This window comes from Hyperolius riggenbachi, chromosome 2, assembly GCF_040937935.1.
Source record: "Hyperolius riggenbachi isolate aHypRig1 chromosome 2, aHypRig1.pri, whole genome shotgun sequence".
Lineage (NCBI taxonomy): Eukaryota > Metazoa > Chordata > Amphibia > Anura > Hyperoliidae > Hyperolius > Hyperolius riggenbachi.
In genome coordinates, this window is record NC_090647.1 from 64678584 (window position 1) to 64701105 (window position 22522).

The 22522-nt window shown below is 46.1% G+C and overlaps 1 protein-coding gene across 2 annotated transcripts in view; it reads right to left on the minus strand.

The window, feature by feature from the left end:
- The window catches only part of PGR (progesterone receptor), a 148570-nt gene that overhangs the window by 123680 nt on the left and 2368 nt on the right, over window positions 1–22522 (minus strand). Inside the window, exon 2 of one of the 2 annotated variants that reach the window (XM_068266848.1) lies at window positions 12959–14738. The exons of the other annotated variant lie outside the window; for it this stretch is intronic. Coding sequence (XP_068122949.1) covers window positions 12959–14013 — 1055 coding nt within the window. The 5' untranslated portion in view covers window positions 14014–14738. The remainder of the gene's footprint in view (window positions 1–12958; window positions 14739–22522) is intronic. 2 annotated transcript variants of the gene reach the window in all.

Genomic DNA, 22522 nt, shown 5'->3' on the forward strand with positions numbered 1-22522 from the left:
AAATACCTATGGCAGACTGCAGAAATCCCTGTGGCAGACTGCTGAAATCCCTGTGGCAGGCTACTGAAATCCCTGTGGCAGACTGCAGAAATCCCTGTGGCAGGCTGCTGAAATCCCTGTGGCAGGCTACTGAAATCCCTGTGGCAGACTGCTGAAATACCTATGGCAGGCTGCTGAAATCCCTGTGGCAGGCTACTGAAATCCCTGTGGCAGGCTGCTGAAATACCTATGGCAGGCTACTGAAATCCCTGTGGCAGACTGCTGAAATATCTGTGGCAGGCTACTGAAATCCCTGTGGCAGACTGCTGAAATACCTATGGCAGGCTACTGAAATCCCTGTGGCAGGCTACTGAAATCCCTGTGGCAGGCTACTGAAATCCCTGTGGCAGGCTACTGAAATCCCTGTGGCAGACTACTGAAATCCCTGTGGCAGGCTACTGAAATCCCTGTGGCAGACTACTGAAATCCCTGTGGCAGACTACTGAAATCCCTGTGGCAGACTGCTGAAATCCCTGTGGCAGACTGCTGAAATACCTATGGCAGACTGCTGAAATCCCTGTGGCAGGCTACTGAAATCCCTGTCGCAGGCTACTGAAATCCCTGTGGCAGGCTACTGAAATCCCTGTGGCAGACTGCTGAAATACCTATGGCAGGCTACTGAAATCCCTGTGGCAGACTGCTGAAATATCTGTGGCAGGCTACTGAAATCCCTGTGGCAGACTGCTGAAAACCCTATGGCAGGCTACTGAAATCCCTGTGGCAGGCTACTGAAATCCCTGTGGCAGGCTACTGAAATCCCTGTGGCAGACTGCTGAAATCCCTGTGGCAGGCTACTGAAATCCCTGTGGCAGACTACTGAAATCCCTGTGGCAGACTACTGAAATCCCTGTGGCAGACTACTGAAATCCCTGTGGCAGGCTACTGAAATCCCTGTGGCAGACTACTGAAATCCCTGTGGCAGGCTACTGAAATCCCTGTGGCAGACTGCTGAAATCCCTGTGGCAGGCTACTGAAATCCCTGTGGCAGACTACTGAAATCCCTGTGGCAGGCTACTGAAATCCCTGTGGCAGACTGCTGAAATACCTATGGCAGACTGCAGAAATCCCTGTGGCAGACTGCTGAAATCCCTGTGACAGACTGCTGAAATCCCTGTGGCAGACTGCAGAAATCCCTGTGGCAGACTGCTGAAATCCCTGTGGCAGGCTGCTGAAATCCCTGTGGCAGACTGGTGAAATTCCTGTGGCAGACTGCTGAAATCCCTGTGGCAGGCTGCTGAAATCCCTGTGGCAGACTGCTGAAATCCCTGTGGCAGACTCCTGTGGCAGACTGCTGAAATCCCTGTGGCAGGCTGCTGAAATCCCTGTGGCAGACTGCAGAAATCCCTGTGGCAGGCTGCTGAAATCCCTGTGGCAGACTGCTGAAATACCTATGGCAGACTGCTGAAATCCCTGTGGCAGGCTACTGAAATCCCTGTGGCAGACTGCTGAAATCCCTATGGCAGGCTGCTGAAATCCCTGTGGCAGGCTACTGAAATCCCTGTGGCAGACTGCTGAAATCCCTGTGGCAGACTGCTGATATCCCTGTGGCAGACTGCAGAAATCCCTGTGGCAGGCTGCTGAAATCCCTGTGGCAGACTGCTGAAATCCCTGTGGCAGACTCCTGTGGCAGACTGCTGAAATCCCTGTGGCAGGCTGCTGAAATCCCTGTGGCAGACTGCAGAAATCCCTGTGGCAGGCTGCTGAAATCCCTGTGGCAGACTGCTGAAATACCTATGGCAGACTGCTGAAATCCCTGTGGCAGGCTACTGAAATCCCTGTGGCAGACTGCTGAAATCCCTATGGCAGGCTGCTGAAATCCCTGTGGCAGGCTACTGAAATCCCTGTGGCAGACTGCAGAAATCCCTGTGGCAGACTGCTGAAATCCCTGTGGCAGACTGCTGAAATCCCTGTGGCAGGCTACTGAAATCCCTGTGGCAGGCTGCTGAAATCCTTGTAGCAGACTGCAGAAATCCCTGTGGCAGACTGCTGAAATCCTTGTAGCAGACTGCAGAAATCCCTGTGGCAGACTGCTGAAATCCCTGTGGCAGACTGCTGAAATCCCTGTATCAGACTAGCACAACCATATAGTGTCTACTCTAGTAAGACAGAGGCATAGTTTCTGCTGGTATGTGTACAAAAGAAAAAGAACCTAGAAAATGCTAAAGTGGACCTGAACTCTTGCACAGGACAGAAGGAAAACAGAGAGAAATGCACCCTGTGTGTATTTAGTGAGTGAAGCCTGTCTAATTCCCCCTCCTTTGTGTCTAATCACAAGTTGTAATTTGATCTCTCCCTGTGTCATATGACTGCCCATGGAGATGTATTGGATCTAATGGTCCAATAATGCATTTAGATTGATTCAATCGATCCAATAGATTTCCAATAGATTTCATTCTGAAATCTATTGGAAATCTGTTCCTAGTGTGTGGCACACATCAGATAGATTCTTGTCAGATTTGGCCTGACAGGCATCTGACAGAAATCTATCTGATGGTCGAATCTGCTGCAAATCTATAAGTGTATGGCCACCTTAATTTTCCACAGTTTTTCCTTAGAAAGACCTGTACATATGAGTTTACTGTGCCTCAGAGTGTCCTGTTCTCAAAATGTATGTACATCCTGCTGTGCTAACACAATAAGCAAGTTCTCCCAGACAGTGTCTATTGTTCCTCTAGATGACTCATCTTTGGATTTCTCACTCAAGACATCTCTCCAGGCCATACATTGATAGATTTGCAGCAGATTCGACCATCAGATAGATTTCTGTCAGACGCCTGTTGAGTCGAATCTGACAGGAATCTATCTGATGTGTGCCACACACTAGGAACAGATTTCCAATGGATTTCAGAATGAAAATCACATCATTCAGAAAAACATCCTTCAGATCGATCACAGAAGGAGAATCGCATAGGATCTCGCTTGCAGTGTGTGGGCCACTATTCGATCGATTTTCGATCAACCACACTGAAGTTGATCGCCCAATAGGGTTGATTACTCGATGGAAAACTGAGTAATGTAAGGCTACCTTAAAGAGAAACCATAACCAAGAATTAAACTTTATCCCAATCAGTAGCTGATACCCCCTTTTACATGAGAAATATATTGCTTTTCACAAACAGATCATCAGGGGGCGCTGAATGACTGATATTGTGGTGAAACCCCTCCCACAAGAAACAGGAAAAGTACCTACTCTTGGCAGTTTCCTGTCTGTGAACCCTGTTGCATTGTGGGAAATAGCTGTTTCCAACAGCCAAAAACAGCAAGTAGCAGCTACATCACCTGCCAGCAGTAAAATGTCACCATGTAATAAATGTCAGAAGGTAAATCAGGGATTTAAAGAGGAACTCCAGTGAACATTTTACTGTTGGTAGGTGATGTAGCTGCTGCATGGTTTTTGGCAGTTGGAAACAGCTGTAAACAGCTATTTCCCACAAAAGTTTGAACTTTTCTTGTGGGAGGGGTTACTTGTGGGAGGGGTTTCACCACAATATCAGTCATACAGCGCCCCCTGATGGTCTGTTTGTGAAAAGGAATAGATTTCTCATGTAAAAGGGGGTATCAGCTGCTGATTGGGATAAAGTTCAATTTTTGGTCGGAGTTTCTCTTTAACCACTTAAGGACCAGGGGTTTTTCTAATGATCGGTGCTGCGTGGGCTCTACAGCCCGCAGCACCGATCAGGATTGTGGCCGGGCGACCAGACTTCCCCCCCCCCCTTTTTTCCCCACTAGGGGGATGTCCTGCTGGGGGGGTCTGATCGCCGCCGGCTATTACGGAGTAGCGGGGGGGGAGGGGGGGGGCTCCTCAAAGCCCCCCTCCGCAGCCATTTCCACCCTCCCTCCGCTTACCTCCCTCTCCCTCTTCAGCAGTAATGCGCAGGACGGAAGTACGTCCTGCGCCTGATAGGATAGGCTTCTGCCTATCAGATGCCGGCGATCCCCAGCCAATCAGAGGCCGGGGATCGCCGATCTACGTCACGATGCTGCTGCGCAGCAGCGCCGTGAAATGTAAACAGCGGGGATTTTTATCCCCGCATGTTTACATTATGCGTGCGAGCTGCGATCGGCGGCTCGCACACTGTTCACGGAGACAGTCTCCGTGAACTAGCATGGAAAGGCCGCTCAACTAACGACCCGCCGACGCCTATCGGCGTTAGGCGGTCGTTAAGTGGTTAAAAGATTTTACAATGGGCAAACACTGACAATCATTTATACATAATTATTGCAAAAATGAAGCACTTTTTTATTACATTATTTTCACTGGTGTTCCTCTTTAAGTAAGGCTTTACAGTCATAAATTGCAAATATAAAAGCTTTATTTGCACCCATTTGCCATCCTCAGTTACTTGAATGGTAAAAAATGTTAATGAATGGTAATGAGTGGTAAAATAGTATCTAGTCAAACTTTGCTTTTAAAGCGGACCTGAACTCAGAACTTCCTTTCTGCTCTATAAGATAAACAGCAGCATAATAAACTTTAAAGAAAAACATTTCTTTGTTAACAAAAATAATAAATCTGCAATAAATCCGCAATGTGTCTACTTCCTGCTTTCATGGAAGCAGACAAAGCGTTAACCTCTTATGTTTACAAATTAGCTGCTCTGTCGAGGCAGCCAGCTGACACAGCTGAGAGAACAAATTACAGTTGTGATTAGTCACAGATGAGGGGAAATTAGACAGGCTAAAACCCTCTAAATACAGTGGGATGCGAAAGTTTGGGCAACCTTGTTAATCGTCATGATTTTCCTGTATAAATCGTTGGTTGTTATGATAAAAAAATGTCAGTTATATATATCATATAGGAGACACACACAGTGATATTTGAGAAATGAAATACATTTTATTGGATTTACAGAAAGTGCGCTATAATTGTTTAAATAAAATTAGGCAGGTGCATAAATTTGGGCACTGTTGTCATTTTATTCATTCCAAAACCTTTAGAACTAATTATTGGAACTCAAATTGCCTTGGTAAGCTCAGTGACCCCTGACCTACATACACAGATGAATCCAATTATGAGAAAGAGTATTTAAGGGGGTCAATTGTAAGTTTCCCTCCTCTTTAAATTTTCTCTGAAAAGTAGCAACATGGGGGTCTTAAAACAACTCTCAAATGACCTGAAGATAAAGATTGTTCACCATCATGGTTTAGGGGTAGGATACAGAAAGCTGTCTCAGAGATTTCAGCTGTCTGTTTCCACAGTTAGGAACATATTGAGGAAATGGAAGTCCATAGGCTCAGTTCAAGTTAAGGCTCAAAGTGGCAGACCAAGAAAAATGTCGGATACACAGAAACTACGAAGGGTGTGAACAGTCAGAGTCAACCCACAGGCCAGCACCAAAGACCTACAACATCATCCTGCTGCAGGTGGAGTCACTGTGCATCGTTCAACCATTCGGCGCACTTTACACAAGGAGATGCTGTATGCGAGAGTGATGCAGAGGAAGCCTTTTCTCTGCTCACAGCACAAACAGAGCCACTTGAGGTATGCTAAACCACATATGGACAAGCCAGCTTCATTTTGGAATCAGGTGCTGTGGACTGATGGAACTAAAAGTTAGTTATTTGGGCATAACAAGGGGTGTTATGCATGGAGGAAAAACAACACAGCATTCCAAGAAAGACACCTGCTACCTACAGTAAAATATGGTGGTGGTTCCATCATGCTGTGGGGCTGTGTGGCCAGTGCAGGGACTGGGAATCTTGTCAAAGTTAAAGAGAATCTGTATTGTTAAAATCACACAAAAGTAAACATACCAGTGCGTTAGGGGACATCTCCTATTACCCTCTGTCACAATTTCGCCGCTCCCCGCCGCATTAAAAGTGGTTAAAAACAGTTTTAAAAAGTTTGTTTATAAACAAACAAAATGGCCACCAAAACAGGAAGTAGGTTGATGTACAGTATGTCCACACATATAAAATACATCCATACACAAGCAGGCTGTATACACCCTTCCTTTTGAATCTCAAGAGATCATTTGTGTGTTTATTTCCCCCTGTTCTCATGCACTGAAGTTTCAGGCTGCTCTTTTCTTCCTGCAAACAGCTTTGCCCTTGTCTGTAATTCCTCACTATGTGAAAGCCCAGGCAGCTCAGAGGACGATTTATCCAGCTTGTAAAAGATAAGAGAGAAGAGAGAAGCTGCTCTAATCTAAATAACACACAGGCAGTGTGCATAGAATGGCCTGGAAGGGGGAGTTCATAGCAGAACCACAACACTGAAGAACTTGGCAGCCTTCCAGACACAGGCTGACAAGTCTGACAAGAGAGAGATAAGTTGATTTATTACAGAGATAGTGATAGTAGAAAGTGCTACAGTAAGCCAGAGCACATTAGAATAGCTTTTGGAACTTGTAGGATGATAAAAAACAGGATGCAATTTTTGTTACGGAGTCTCTTTAAAGGATACCACAACTGACATGTGGCATAATTAGATAGACATGGGTATGTACAGTGCCTAGCACACAAATAACTATGCTGTGTTCCTTTTTTTCTTTCTCTGCCTGAAAGAGGTAAATATCAGGTATGTAAGTGGCTGACTCAGTCCTGACTCAGACAGGAAGTGACTACAGTGTAATCCTCACTGATAAGAATTTCCCCCTTTTTTATCTCTTTCTTGCTCTCAGAAGCCATTTTCTTCTAGGAAAGTGTTTTATAGTTGGAATTTCTTATCAGTGAAGGTCACACTCTAGTCACTTCCTGTCTGAGTCAGGACTGAGTCAGCCACTTACATACCTGATATTTACCTCTTTCAGGCAGAGAAAGAAAAAAAAGGAACACAGCATAGTTATTTGTGTGCTAGGCACTGTACATACCCATGTCTATCTCATTATGCCAAATGTCAGTTGTGGTATCCTTTAAGGGACACATGGATTCCACTCAGTATCAGCAGATTCTGGAGACCAATGTCCAGGAATCAGTGACAAAGCTGAAGCTGCGCTGGGGCTGGATCTTTCAACAAGACAACAACCGTAGGCACTGCTCAAAATCCACTAAGGCATTCATGCAGAGGAACAAGTACAACTTTCTGGAATGGCCATCTCAGTCCCCAGACCTGAATATAATTGAAAATCTGTGGTGTGAGTTAAAGAGAGCTGTCCATGCTCGGAAGCCATCAAACCTGAATGAACTAGAGATGTTTTGTAAAGAGGAAAGGTCCAAAATACCTTCAACCAGAATCCAGACTCTCATTGGAACCTACAGGAAGCGTTTAGAGGCTGTAATTTCTGCAAAGGGAGGATCTACTAAATATTGATTTCATTTCTTTATGCACCTGCCTAATTTTGTTTAAACAATTATTGCACATTTTCTGTAAATCCAATAAACTTCATTTCACTTCTTAAATATCACTGTGTGTGTCTCCTATATGATATATTTAACTGACATTTTTTATTGTAACGATTTATACAGGAAAATCATGACGATTAACAAGGTTGCCCAAACTTTTGCATCCCTTTGTACCTACAGGGTGTATTTCTCTGGGTTTTCCTTCTGTCCTGTGCAAGAGTTCAGGTCCACTTTAATAGTGCAGGATACCACTGGCAGATCATTATTGATGTCTGTGTATCAGTTGCAGAGTTTTTCCACTCGCCCCCTGTCCATGTGGGACAAAATGAGGTGATGTAAGCATCTTCACAATGATCAATGGATCAGTAATTGAAGATTTCCTCTACCTTATTTACTAAAGAAAAAGAGGAGAGGGGACTAAGCTATAGAAGGGACAAAAAGAACCCTAAAGGTAGCCATACACTGGTCGATTTGCCATCAGATCGACCAACAGATAGATCCCTCTCTGATCGAATCTGATCAGAGAGGGATCGTATGGCTGCCTTTACTGCAAACAGATTGTGAATCGATTTCAGCATGAAACCAATCACTATCTGTGGTGGTGCTGCCGCTGCCCCCCTCCCTCCCCCGCCAGCTATTCATTACCTGCTCCGGCCGGCGCGAGTCCTCCGCTCTCCGCTGTCTTCTTCTCCGCTCTGGGCTCCGGGTTTCGGATCGGCTGGCTTCACTTCCTGTTCGGGGAAGTTTAAACAGTAGAGGGCACTCTACTGTTTAAACTTCCTGCTGGGACAGGAAGTAGCCAGCCGGAACCCAGCAGAGAAGAGACAGCGGAGACCAGGGGACTTGCGCCGGCCGGATCAGGTAATGTATTGTCGCTAGCGTCGGACGTTGGGCATTCGAACGCCGCTATCGACGCACTCCCGACCCCCTGCAATCGAGGGAAATCTTCCGCACAGACGGAACGACAGGAATCGTTGGGAACGATCAAATTTGGACGGAAATCGATCATTCGGTCAGCATTTGCACGACGATTTCACAGCCGATTCGATCACAGTGATCGAATCGGCTGTACATCGGCGGGAAAATCGGTAAGTGTATGGGCCCCTTAAAGAGATTTTACTCCTTTCTTGCTTGTGTTCTATTTCTATGTTACTGTTATTATTCTGGTGTATATGTAAAAAAGGCGACCGGTAAAAAGGGGGCCGGAGATATTGATAAAATTACTGATATTCTACTACGTAAAGGGAACCTGAAGCGAGTAAAATTATTTAAAGTAAACACATGACGTAGCTGTAAATGAATATTACATACTTACCTCACCATCAGTTCCTCTCAGATGCTCACCATTTTCTTCTTAGGCTCCCTGCACACTGCATGCGATTTCGATTTTTAATCGGTTTTTACATCTGATTCCGATATTTAATCGTTTTTTACATCCGATTCCGATTTTTCATCTTTACTGCATGCTGCGTTTTTTCCTCTGTTTTTCTGTTGATTACATGCAGGGAAAATTGGAATTGCAAATCGGAAACGGAATTGGAATCGCAAAACGGATTTGCAGTGTGCAGGGAGTCTAAAGGTGGCCACACACCATACAATTTTTTAAATATCTGTTCAATTTAGGAATTGCAATAAATTTTTCTGACTGATTGCAACATTTCAAAAATATGACCAATGTACCACACACCTACAGTATGTAAAATTTTCCCCAATTATGATAAAAATGATTGGAAACTCTGACAACATTGCTAGGGTGTGTATATTAATAAATTGGCAATCTAACACACACCATACAATCTTTAGAAACATTAAAGAAAAATTTCCAGCATTCCGGATCGATAAAAATCGAAAAAAAAAACGGGAAATCCGAATTTTTCAGTCGAATGAAAAAAAAAAGCTTTCGTTTTTTTGGGGAGAATCCGATCATATTTATCGAATTGCTGTTAAATCGGATCATTTTATTGTATCGTGTGTGGCCACCTTTGCAGTGATCCCTTCCAGTTCTGACAATATTTTGTCAGAACTGAAATATACCAGTTTCTGGCAGTTATATATCAGCAGTTACAACTGAATGTGCAAAGTAATGTCCATGTTCCCCTATGGCTCAAGTTGGTGATATTACAGTTTAATGCTGGGTACACACAATGCGATTTCACAGGACGTAAGTATGACCTGTGTATGGTTATTTTTACTTTTATTTTCAGTTCAGGTTCTCTTTAAAGTGAATCTGAAATAAGTTTAAAAAACAAACAAACAGATACTCACCTAAGGAGAGGGAAGGCTCTGGGTCCTACAGAGCCTTTCCGTTCTCCTGACGGTCTCCTTGTTCCCCCGCAAGCTCCTCTGTTTTAATCCGGGTTGGGGAGACTTCACCAGTTTTCGGCAGTGCTCAGGCTTCTGAAGACCGGAGGCTCTGTACTGCACACGCGTTAGTGGGTGAGAGAGGGCTCCCGCACGTGCGCAGTGGCCTTTCTTCCGAAGCCCAGTGCTTCTGAACACTGCCGAAGTCTCTGCAACCCGGTAGAGAGTAGTCCACGAGCAATTGGTCATGGACTGCTAACAGGGGAGCCTGCGGGGGATCGCTGAGACTGGGAGGAGAACGGGCAGGCTCTATAGGGCCCAGAGCCTTCCCTCTCCTTAGGTAAGTATCTGTTTTTTATTTTTAAAGAAAATCTGTAATGATAAAAACTCCCCTGGGGGGTACTCACCTCGGGTGGGGGAAGCCTCCGGATCCTATTGAGGCTTCCCCCGTCCTCCTCGTTCCCACGGCGGTGGAAGAGAAAATCCTCCCGGAGCAGCGGTGATGTAAATATTTACCTTTTGGCTCCAGCGCAGGCGCAGTATCCGCTCTTCCCACGGAGATGGGCGGAAATAGCCGATCTCCGTAGGGCCGCTCTACTACGCAGGCGCAGAAGACTTACTCCTGCGCAGTAGAGCGGACCCGACGGAGAACGGCTATTTTCGCCTATCTCCGTTAGAAGAGCCGCAACAGCGCCCCCGCTGGAGCCCGAAGAGGTAAATATTGCACAGGCTGTTGGATTTGTCGCCAGTGCGTTCCGGGGGCTGCAGCGAGACCGCCGTGGGACACAGGAGGGCGGGGCAAGCCTCGATAGGGTCCACAGACTTCCCCCTACTGAGGTGAGTACCCCCAGGGGAACTTTTTTTCAGTACAGGTTTTCTTTAAACTCACTTCAGTCTACCTTTAAAGTGGACCTGAACTCTTGCGCAGGACAGAAGGAAAACTGAGAGAAATGCACCCTGTATGTATTTAGAGAGTTTAGCCTGTCTGATTCCCCCTCATTTGTGTCTAATCGCAAGTTGTAATTTAATCTCTCCCATGTCATTTGACTGCCACGGCAGATAAGCTCATTTGAAAGCACAGGACGTTAACAATATGTCTGCTTTCATGAAAGCAGGAAGTAGAAACACTGCAGATTTATTACAGGATTTGTATCAGCTGTAAAAAAGAAATGTTCTTCTATAAAGATTATTATGCTGTTGTGTATCTGTTAGAGCAGAGAGGATGTTCTGAGTTGAGGTCCGCTTTAATAACTATAGTAAAATATCAGTAAATACTTTCACACAGAACCCTCCCGAGTCCCTCTAAACCTAAGACCCCCCCTGGTAGTACCTAACCTTAACACCCGCTGTGGTGCCTAACATTAACCTCCAACTAGAAGACCCCCTCACCGCACACACAGTCCTAACAATAAAGATCCCAGCCTCCTAACCTTAACACCCCAATATTTTTCCCGGCATAGGTGACAATGTTAAAAGCCGCAGTTAGCAGCTATAGAAGTTAGACAGTGGCTATAAAAGGGGAAATAGGGACTATAAGGGATAAAAATGGTAAACAGTAGCACCTCCGAGAGCCCAAATGACTATTTATAGCCACTAGTTGCAGCCTCCAGCGCCCTTTTTACCTGCTGCACTTGTTTGGAATATTGAACTTTTTTTTGTAAGTATTGTTAAGAAGCTACAGGGTCACTTGTTCACTAAACACTGAGAGTACTTAAAGAAAATCTGTAAACTCAAAAAGTTCCCCTGGGGGGTACTCACCTCGGGAGGGGGAAGCCTCAGGATCCTAATGAGGCTTCCCACGCCGTCCTCCGTCCCTCGGGGGTCTCTCTGCAGCCCTCCGTACAGCGGCGATGTAAATATTTACCTTCCCGTCTCCTGCGCAGGCGATCTGGCGGCTGTCGGCTCCGAAGTAGGCGGAAATACCCGATCGCCGTTGGGTCTGCTCTACTGCGCAGGCGCAAGTCTCCGGCGCCTGCGCAGTAGAGCGGACCCGACTGAGATCGGGCATTTCCGTCTACTTCGGAGCCGAAAGCCGCCAGAGCCCCCGCTGGAGCCGGAAAGGTAAATATTGAACTAACAGTCGGGTCTGTTAGGCGGCTGTTCGGAGGGCTGCAGCGAGACCCCCGTGGGACAGAGGACGGCGTGGGAAGCCTCATTAGGATCCTGAGGCTTCCCCCTCCCGAGGTGAGTACCCCCCAGGGAAACTTTTTGAGTTCACAGTGTCTCTTTAAAGAGAACCTGAAATGAAATAAGAAAAATAATTCATACTTACCTGTGGCTTCCTCCAGCCCCAAGTACACCGATGCCTCCCTCGCCGTCCTTATTAGGGCTTCAGTCACACCTGTCGGGGTCCACTGCATGCACGTCTCCATCGCGCTCCTTTTGCCGAGAGCATTCTGCGCCTGCACAGTTAGTACTGTGCAGGCACAGAATTCTCCCGTTGCCGGGAGCACAATGTGGGCGTGCATACGGCCGGGCTGGAGCCCTAATACCTAATACCGAGATTGCAGACTAACGCAGGGTGAGGGAGGCAACGGTGTACAAGGGGCTGTAGGAAGCCCCAGATAAGTATCAATTATTTTTCTTATTTTGTCTCAGGTTTCTTTTAAAGAGAACCTGAGCCGATGCTTGAATCAAAAAGGAAATTACCCAAGAGGGAAGCCGGTGGAACCTACAGAGGCTTCCCAGGTCCTCCTTGTTCCTGTTGCCACTCGCGGGAACCCTTCAGAAGATCCGTTTGAAGATCACATTTGAAGAGCATAGCCATTCATGCTCCCGCTTACTGTGCAGGTGTGTACATCTGCGCTCGTGCTTGAAGCAGAGTGCGGCCCCGATCAGATTTCAGACATGCCCTTGTCAGAAATCTTTCGGGGGGTCCGCAAGCAGCAACGGGGGACCGAAGGACGGCAAGGGAAGTCAGTGTTCCCCAACCCTGTCCTCAAGGCCCACCAACAGTGCATGTTTTGTGAAAATCCACACAGGTAGTTAATCAGCTCTGCTGAGACACTAATTACCTCACCTGTGCATGTTTGTGGTTTTCTGCAAAACATGTACTGTTGGTGGGCCTTGAGGACAGGGTTGGAGAACTGTACTCTACAGGATCCAGAGGTGTTCCTCTTCTTAGGTATTACCTTTTGACCTGAGCTTTGCCTTGGGTACACTTTAGTAATAATTTTCTGAATTTTGTTGTATATTCAATGATATTAACCCGGTTTGTTTCATAAATGGACACCAATAAAAATGTTTCGAAAACAAAACTTAAAAACTTTAAGCATCAAAATAAAGCATAAAACTTTCCATAATGTTGCATTGAAAATAAAAGTTTACCACCTACCTGCTGAACTGGACATAAGGAAGAGAAATTTGATGTAAGAAGTTTTCTTTTGCATTGCCTGGCAAGTATGGGACCTGCTGGTGGCCATTGAGGCTCATAGTTTGATATAGATTGTGGGGGGTGGTAGAAGAAGAAGTAGGTAAACCATGGATGGAATTATCATCTGATTTGCCTATGGAGGATCCGTAGCTTTCAAACATCGAAGTAGATTCAGTCTTGCAAATATAATCCAAAGAAAGGTCAGACTCTGACGTTGTGGGGTCGGATGGCGGTAATCCATAATTTTGGTACACAAAACTTTGTTTTGAGGATTTTGGCAAGGTGATCCCAGGCTCTTCCTGTTTAACTTTGCCTTCGGGATGGGAACAGGAACTCTGACCTTGGTGTTGGTATAAATGCTGGGATGAGCTTGATGGGGAAGATATCTGGTCTTTCTTTTCATCGTCCCCAATTTGTGTGGCTTGAGTGGACAAGAATAACCCGCTTCCAGGCAACATGGGCATATTGCTTAGATTTGTTTCAGATGCCATACATGGATGCCTGTTGGTCAATGAGTCATGGCTCCCACTCTTCTCCGGCAACTGATCTTCAGTGGTGTCCTCCAGCGTGGCACTGTCCTGACCTTTAGGCAACAATGGATAAACAGTGTTAATCTCAGCTGCTGTGGCTTCAATCCAAACCCCGTCCTCTTCCTTGTCAGCTGTGTGGTTGCTGGGTGTCTTGGTCGAGGTTATGGAGATTCCATGCAGCTCAGGAATAATGAAATCAGCCCATGGGTGGCGATAACCCGATGCTGAGTTGTCCAGGATGGTATCCAGAACATTTCCCAGCTCATTGTTTTCAGAGGACGTTGGTTCTCCTCCCCTCTTCTGATAGGAGACTTCGTCCTCTGGTCTTTGGTAGAGAAGGCTGTCCAATGAGATGTCCCCAGGGTCTGCCATCTCCTGCAAAAAATCCACATGGTCTCCAGAAGTCCTGCCCAGGTAGCTGATACAGTCTTCAGCTTCTGGGCAGCTGGTGGCTCCTGGACACGTTGTGCTCTTGCCTTCCATCATGTCACCCAGTAACCCCTCAGTCTACCATCAATCAGAAAGCTCCTACACTCCTCACGTTTGGAAGCAACAATACTTTGATACAGGCAGGATACAGTGTATTAATAAAGTGCCAGTAGACTGGCAGTGCCCTTACTTGTGCTCCTGATGTTCCTGGGACTGAGCTGTGACTTTCCCAATGCTGGCACAGCTGATCTCTGTACAGGCTGAAGATCTGACACTGGGCACTGAAGATCTGGCACTGGGCACTGAAGATCTGTCACTGGTCACTCAGCTGAGCCTGATGCAGCTCTAGTGTAGAATGTGCCAAGTGTAGCTCTCTGTGTCTATCTCCGGGAGTCTGGCGTCTCCTCAGTCTCCCAGCGGCTGTGTAATAACACCATGCTGCACAGATCAGCCGCTCCACGTCTCAGAGAGGCTCGGTGATTCACTTATTCTGTCTTCTATTGTCTCTGCAGGGGTTTTACACTCCCTGATCTCCATTGCAGCCCCCGCAATGGCTGGCGAACACCATTCTCATAACTTCAGCCACTACTGACCAGTGACCACTACAGTCCCCCCTTCCCGGAGGAACAGGTGGAGAGGGGTGCTGCGGGGCTGCCTCTCTGCTGCCCCCTGGGGATGGGCGAGACTAGTGCTGCTGTCTGCTCATTTCAAGCATCAGCGTACATCCTGTCTGATCCACGAACTGCCTCTGCCTCACTCACTATTCTATCCGATATACAGATCTACAAAAATAAAAATGATTTTAAAGAGGAACTCCAGTGAAAATAATGTAATAAAAAAGTCCTTCATTTTTACAATAAATATGAATAAATGATTTAGTCAGTGTTTGCCCATTGTAAAATCTTTCCTCTTCCTGATTTACATTCTGACATTTATCACATGGTGACATTTTTACTCCTGGCAGGTGATGTCACTGGAAGTAGCTGCTGCTTGCTTTTTTTGGCAGTTTTAAACAGCTGTAAACAGCTATTTCCCACAATGCAACAAGGTTCACAGACAGGAAACTGCCAGGACCATGGTCCTCACAGTTTCCTGTGAGAGGGGTTTCACCACAATATCAGCCATACAGAGCCCCCTGATAATCCGTTTGTGAAAAGGAATAGATTTCTCATCGGAAAGGGGGTATCAGCTACTGATTAGGATGAAGTTCAATTCTTGGTCACAGTTTCTCTTTAACTTACCTGGAGCTTCCTCCAGCCCCCTGGACTGATCCTGTGCCCACAACATCTTCCTGGTCCCCTCCGGCCAGCAGCAACGACCCCCGTGGCAGCTACTGTGCATGCGCGGCCCTAAGCCTCGTGCACCCTAATCGTGCTTCCATAGCTGGGAGCATTCAACGCATGCACAGTACATGGAAATTGCTATTGCACATGTGCAGAACGCTTCCAGCCGTGGATGCGCAATCAGGGTGCGCAGTAGCTGTCGGAAACCGCCCAGCTTTGCAGGGGTCACTGCTGCAGGCTGTAGGGGACAAGGAGGACATCATGGGCACAGGACAAGTCCAAGGGGCTGGAAGAAACCCCAGGTAAGTTAAAATAAGTTAAAATAATTTTTATTTTTCGCTTAAGTATTCCTTTAAGGACAACTTAGAGAGAAATGGAGAGAAGCAGGAGAGAAAGGGAGGCTGCCATATTTATTTCCTTTTAAGCAATGCCAGTTGCCTGTCTGTCGTGCTGATCCTCTGCCTAATACTTTTAGCCATAGACCCTGAACAAGCCTGCAGATCAGGGGTGGCTCTAGGCTTGTGGTGGACCTGGGCAGAGAAAAATGTGGTGGCCCCTAAGCCCGCCAATGTCAGTATGGTATCTTATGCACGGTAAATGGCCATGTCTGTTGCGGACACTGCATAGTCATCTTGTGCTCACAACACAAATGTTTAACTTTTGCTGAAAAATTTTGTTGCGTTTTGCTGTCTTAGTGTGTGGCGTGCTGTCTACATGTGGGCGGGGCTGATGGGGAGAACCTCCCAGCACCTAGGCTGTAGATAGTGCCTTTGCTAGTCACTAATCACGCAGGTGTTGGCACAGCACACGGACGCGGTGTCATATGCGGTGGCCCCCTGGTAATGGTGGCCCTGTGCACATGCACAGATGGCACATGCGCTGGTTTCTGGTGTTAATCAGACACTGCTGCAGCCAAACAGATCATCAGGACTGTCAGGCAACTAGTATTGTTTAAAAAGGAAATAACATGTCAGCCTCCATATACTCCTCAGTTCATATGTCCTTTAAAATCTGAGGATTAGCATCGTGTGCTATAATTTAATTTAAATTCTACAGGCGACAAAAATACTTTTCTATCAAAAAGTCACCTAATTTCATCATCTTAGCTTACATGCTGCTTCCAAACCTTATTTTCTTTTATTTCCGACAGCATAAGTTTACATTTATCCACATCAAACATAAATATTTACAATGTCTAGGTCACCTTGCAAAGTAGAGATGAATACACACTCCATGAATTGTAATACGCTAAAACGTTTCATGACATCCGCTTGCTGTGCTAACATTTGAAATGTCTGACTAGATTAGCATGCGGCTAATCTAGTCAGACTTCAGTCAGAAACACCTGATCTGCATGCTTTTTCAGAGTCTATGGCTAAAAGTATTAGGGCCCGTTTCCACTATTGCGGTGCGGAATCGTCTGGATTCCACCGCTGACGAAATCGCATGCGGATGAGATTCCGCATGCGTTTAGGTGAGGTTATATGCGATTTTAACCATGTCACTGCCTGTGTGAATTTACATTGGTACCTATGCGAATTCGCATGCGAATTTGCGGCAAAAAACGCATGGGGAAAACACATGCGATTTCCCTATTAAATACATTGTGTGCGATTCGCCTGCATTCCACACGCAGGCGAATTCTGAGGGCTTTGCCGTGCAGAAAAATCCTGCACAGAAAAACGCACAGCAAAACTGACAAGAGGAAACAGGCCCATCCATTTGTATTGGCTGTGCGAATCCGCATGCGGACAACGCATGCGGATTCGCGATTAGTGGAAACGGGCCCTCATAGGCAGAGGATCAGCAGGAGAGCCAGGCAATGTGCATTGTGTAAAAGGAAATGTGTGGAAGCCCTCATACAGTGAAGACACTCCCTGAAAAAGATTTATACTAAGATGCTGACCAGCCTCCCTGCTCGCTGCACACTTTTTTGGTAGTTGGACGGGGCAACTGCCATTCACTAAGTGCTTTTAAAAATCAAGAAAATCCAGAGAACCCCCCCCCCCCCCCCATGAGAAGATGGGCTAGTCCAAAATCTGTCGGTAATGTCAGACATCTACTACTTACTATAAGTGACAGCAACATAGGAGAAAAGTAATGTATGGCTCATTTTACTCTGGAAGAAACATGCTTCTTATTTGTATGCGTTTACATGCATTTAAATTTTAAGATTTTCGCGACAGAGGTGCTTTAAGTTCTTTCTCACTTTTTCTCCTCTTAATATACTAATAAAAAAAAAAAAAGAACATACCCCTTTTTTGATTCCAAATTTCATGAGCTGCTTGCCTGTCTTACAAGCCGATATTCCCCAGAGAATACAGAGTCCAGTACCCCAGTCCGCATTTTTGGTCAAGAGTTTTTGCTAAAAAAAAAGAGGGCTCCCTCCACCCCCCCCCCCTTCCCCTTTGATAATACCTCCTAAGGCCCGGTTCACACTTGCGTTTTTTTCCGGACCGGTCCGGAACGTATACTGTACAAACGGAACGGACGAGATTGGATCCATTATTAACCTATGGGTCCGTACACATCCATCCTCCGCACCGGATCCGTTTCCTTCCGGATTTTACGTTCCGGCAGCCGGTCCGGAAAAATGCTGCAGACCCTATTTTTCCAGAAGGTTGTGCCCTGCGGAAATGATCCGGAAGGTTTTGCAGCTCAATAGGAACAAATGGAAAATGGAAGTTGACGACACACTGCCTATAAAAAGGGGGTTGGGGTGGGGTGTTTAGGTATGGATAAAGGGGTTGTGGGGGTGGGGTGTTTAGGTATGGATGAAGGAGTTGTGAGGGTGGGGTGTTTAGGTATGGATGAAGGAGTTGTGAGGGTAGGTTGTTTAGGTATGGATAAAGGGGTTGTGGGGGTGGGGTGTTTAGGTATGGATAAAGGGGTTGGGGTCGGGTGTTTAGGTATGGATACTTACAGAGATATGGACATCCGGCAGTAACTGTAGAACTTTTCTGGGTGTCGTCTCAGGTCCCGGAACAGCGTCTGGAACTGTCCCTTCCTCTGTCTTTTCATTAGTAGAGGGTGCACCCACCATCTCCTGCGAGTAGCACGCTTACGTCCCACATAGTAGTAGGTAAATATTAGGAACGATGCTATTCCAAGCCAGAAGCGGTATAAATACACTGGATCCATGGTCCACACAGCAGTCTCTGTCTCCAACGATGACGTCCACACAGCAGGCTCTCTCCAACAATGACCACAGTGCATTTCCAGACCCCAGGTATTTATCTCTTTTAAAAATGGAAACTGATCTAAAACGTATGCAGAACGTATGAAAAACTGGATACAAACGGAACAGAAACTGAACGGAACCGGAAGGGAGTCGGACCGGAACGGACTTCAACGGATCCATTTCAGCGGACAGTTTGGGCTGCAAACGCAAGTGTGAACCAGACCTCATGCTATGTACCATGCACGTGGGTGCTGTATTGCTCAGAGGTCAGAACTGATGAGCACTAATTCTTTGGAGAATATAAGCCTGCATGGTGGACAAGGTGTGTACTCTTAAAAAAAAATAAAAATATATATATATATATATATATATATATATATATATATATATATATATATTCTCATAAGAAAAACATTTCCACTTTTTGACGAAATGTGCGTAAGCAACTGAGCGCACGTGTGAAGTTTTGAAAAGAAGCGACATTACCAGCCATTGCATGGCCCAGAGTTGTTACACCAGATACATGAGCAGCAATGTGGCATTTGCGATTTGTTGAAAACTGTTGGACGCATACAGTGGCGTAACATAGGGGATTGGGGCCGTAGTGCAAGTTTTACCTGGGGCCCCAAACACTTTATTGATGTGGAGCCCCAAAACCTACTAAGGACAGCTACAGTGTCAGAGAGGAGTATTTAGAGTAAAGAAACAGTTTAAGTATTACCACTATGCAATGCACATACAGTATAGCGGTGAATGCAAAGCTAATAAGATGGATGAAGCAGGGCCCCAAGTTGCCCCTCTGGTCCAAGACCTCCGATGCGGTCGCAACCTCTGCATTCCCTATTGCTACGCCACTGGACACATACGCTGTTTCCTTGCTCATTTCGATGGAGTCAAGAAGCTTGCTGATCGCCTGGTATTCAGCCTTTAAGCTAAGTACAAACTTTCAATTTCTTTCTCTCATCGGGTCGGGACTTGATCTCTCAAGCAACAGTTTGAGGCCGAGCTCTGTACAGAAGCGTTGTAAACCTAAGTTGGGGTGGGGGAGGGGCTACATGACCAAGTGGGAGGGGGAAAGGGGGAAATGACTCATCGGTCTGGATCTCTCATCAACTCAAGGGTCGGAGGTCACTGTACACATGCTAGATTCTTGGCATAGGCCACCCTCAATGGCTGTCTAGGCAGATGACAATCTAAGGTAAGACCGAGGGTTAGGACATTTAGGCCATTATTTGCCTACTATATAACACGTTTGAATGTGCAGCTCAGTTTTGGTTACCAAGTAACAAACAGTAGATCCTGTAACTGGAAAGGGTACAGAGAATGGTCACTAAATGAATAATAATTGCCAGCAAGTGGTGGAGCAGAGTGGTCTGTACACACAGATAGGCACCCAAGTTAGAACTCTTTACTGAAGAAAAACATGCAGAGATCTACCACACACCACCATCAGGTAATGCAGCTTACTTAGAACAGAGAGAAACACAAAGAGAATACAGGAAATCACAATACCATAGAGATCATTGCATCCTTTTACAGACACACAGTGACATCTTATGGTTGCTTTACTATACTGCAGTTAAGGTGATGTTGTTAAACAGCAAGGGCCTCAGTTACAAGGCAGGGCCAGTGGAAATAAACGTATTCACTTTTGAGAAGAGGTTTAAGAGGGTGAGATGTAATATACCCCATAGCTCCCAACTGTCCCTATTTCGGAGGGACAGTCCCTCTTTGGGATCCCTGTCCCTCTTTCCTCCTCATTTGTCCCTCTTTCAGGACTTTGTACCTCTTTCTATGTAAATATATATATTTATCTACTAAAAAATGTGTGTGATTCCCATCCTTTAAATTGATATATTACTAATTTTAAAATGTTAATATGAAGGAAAATGAACCAGGATAGAAAGGACCAGGGTGGTTTGAATTATAAAACAACATGTTTTTCTTATGAAATCTTTATGGTATGTGTGACTAGGGGTGTGATGGGGCGTGATCAGGGGTGTGGTGGGGGTGTGGCTTAAGGGTCCCTATTTCTCATCTCAAAAGTTGGGAAGTATGATACCGGTATTTATAAATGGTCCATACAGACAATGTAGTAAAATTATATTTAGTTTACAGCAAACCCTTACATAATGGCGCACACTGTACTCCTCACAGGAATATGACACTATCTGAATCTTGAAGTAACAGATGTGCTTACCACAGGGCTTTTTTCCACAGCTGCTAATTTTCCTCATGACTGATTCTCGCTGTCTAATATTAGAGATGTCCCGAACTTTTCGCCGAAGAACGGTTCCCGGCGAACTTCCATGGTTCGCGTTCACGGAGAACCGCAAACCTTTGCGGAAGTTCGATTCGCCCCCATACTGCATCATTAGGGTCAACTTTGACCCTCCACATCACAGTCAGCAGGCACATTGTAGCCAATCAGGCTAAACTCCCACCTGGAGCCCCCCCCCCCCCCCCCCCCCCCTTATAAAAGGCAGGCAGCATCAGGCATTGGACTCACTCGTGTGGCTGCAGTAATTAGTGAAGGGAGAGCTGCTGCAGATAGAGTTGTAGGGAAAGCTTAGTTAGGCTCTTGTAGGCTTGCTAGCTTGCTCCTTGCTGATTCTTATTGCTAAAAAAAAAGCACCCCACAACAGCTCTTTTGAGAGCTAATGTTGTTTCTGTGATCTATTTTTTTTTTGTGTGTGTGTGGCCCACTTGCATTATATACAGCCCTGTCAGTCAGTCGCAGCTGGCCTTTGGCACCTTAATTCCTACTGTGCCACTGCCAGGCACAGTGACTACCTGTGTGTGTTACAGGCAGCTGCACATTTGTAATCCCAATCACTGCACCTGTTCACTGTTCAGTGCACCTACCTACCTATACCTACGTGAGCGCACTCATTGTTAATACCACCAGTCATTGCACCTGTCATTGCAATCCGTGAGTGTGTGTGACAGGCAGCTGCACATTTGTAATCCCAATCACTACACCTGTTCACTGTTCAGTGCACCTACCTACCTATACCTACGTGAGCGCACTCATTGTTAATACCACCAGTCATTGCACCTGTTCAGGGTGCCTGTGTGTGTGTGTGACAGGCAGCTGCACATTTGTAATACCAGTCGCTGCAACCTGTTCACTGCACCTGTGTAACCGCACATTGTTGTACCAGCAGTCACTGCATACCTGTTCACTGCACCTGTGTAATCGTACATTGTATTAGTCAAGTCAGTGCATACCTTTCACTTCATCACCCCCAATATGGACAAAACAAAAGGCAGAACCAGAGGCAGGCCACCTGGAAGGTCTGTTCGAGGTCGAGCTGTCGTGATTTCATGCAGCCCTCGACCAAAGTACAGTGTTCAGAAGAAGGCACGTGCCATCAGCCCCCAATATTGTCAGGACGTAGTTGACTATTTAACACAGAACACCTCATCTTTCTCAGCTTCCGTACGGAAGCGTGACATATCTTCCTCCTGCTCTGATTCTGGCACCCCACTTAACACTCAGTCTGCCACCACCACCAAAGTGCCATCACCCCAGGGCTCAGCGGTGTGGAAATTTTTTGTGTGTCTGCCTCAGATGAGAGCAATGTCATCTGTACTCTCTGCCACCCAAAATTGAGCCATGGAAAGACCAAGAGCCGCATAGTGACAACTACCTTACGAAGGCACATGATTACAAAGCACAAACTGCAATGGGATGACCACCTGAGGAAAAGCAGCACACAAAAGCAAAGCCACACACCGCAGTGGAAGATACCATAGGATAGGGTTTGGTACCTCATTTTTAATTGGTTTTAACTATATTGTAGTGATGAATTAAATAAATTGTTTTTGTATTTTTGCATATGAAATGTGTAGTGCTATCTATTGAGGGCTGACCTCTCTTTTTTAGTATAGTGGAAGATACCATGCCGCAATTTTTTCTCAAAAAAGGCGATACCTAAAGTGTACCGTGATGTTGAAAGGCAAGTGGTGACATCTCTGGCACACAGCGTTGGGTCAAGGATCCATATGACCACGGATGCCTGGTCTGCAAAGCACGCTCAGGCCTGCCCGAAGACTAAGTCAGTCCTCACACACAGCATCTCTGCCTGCACGCCGTGTG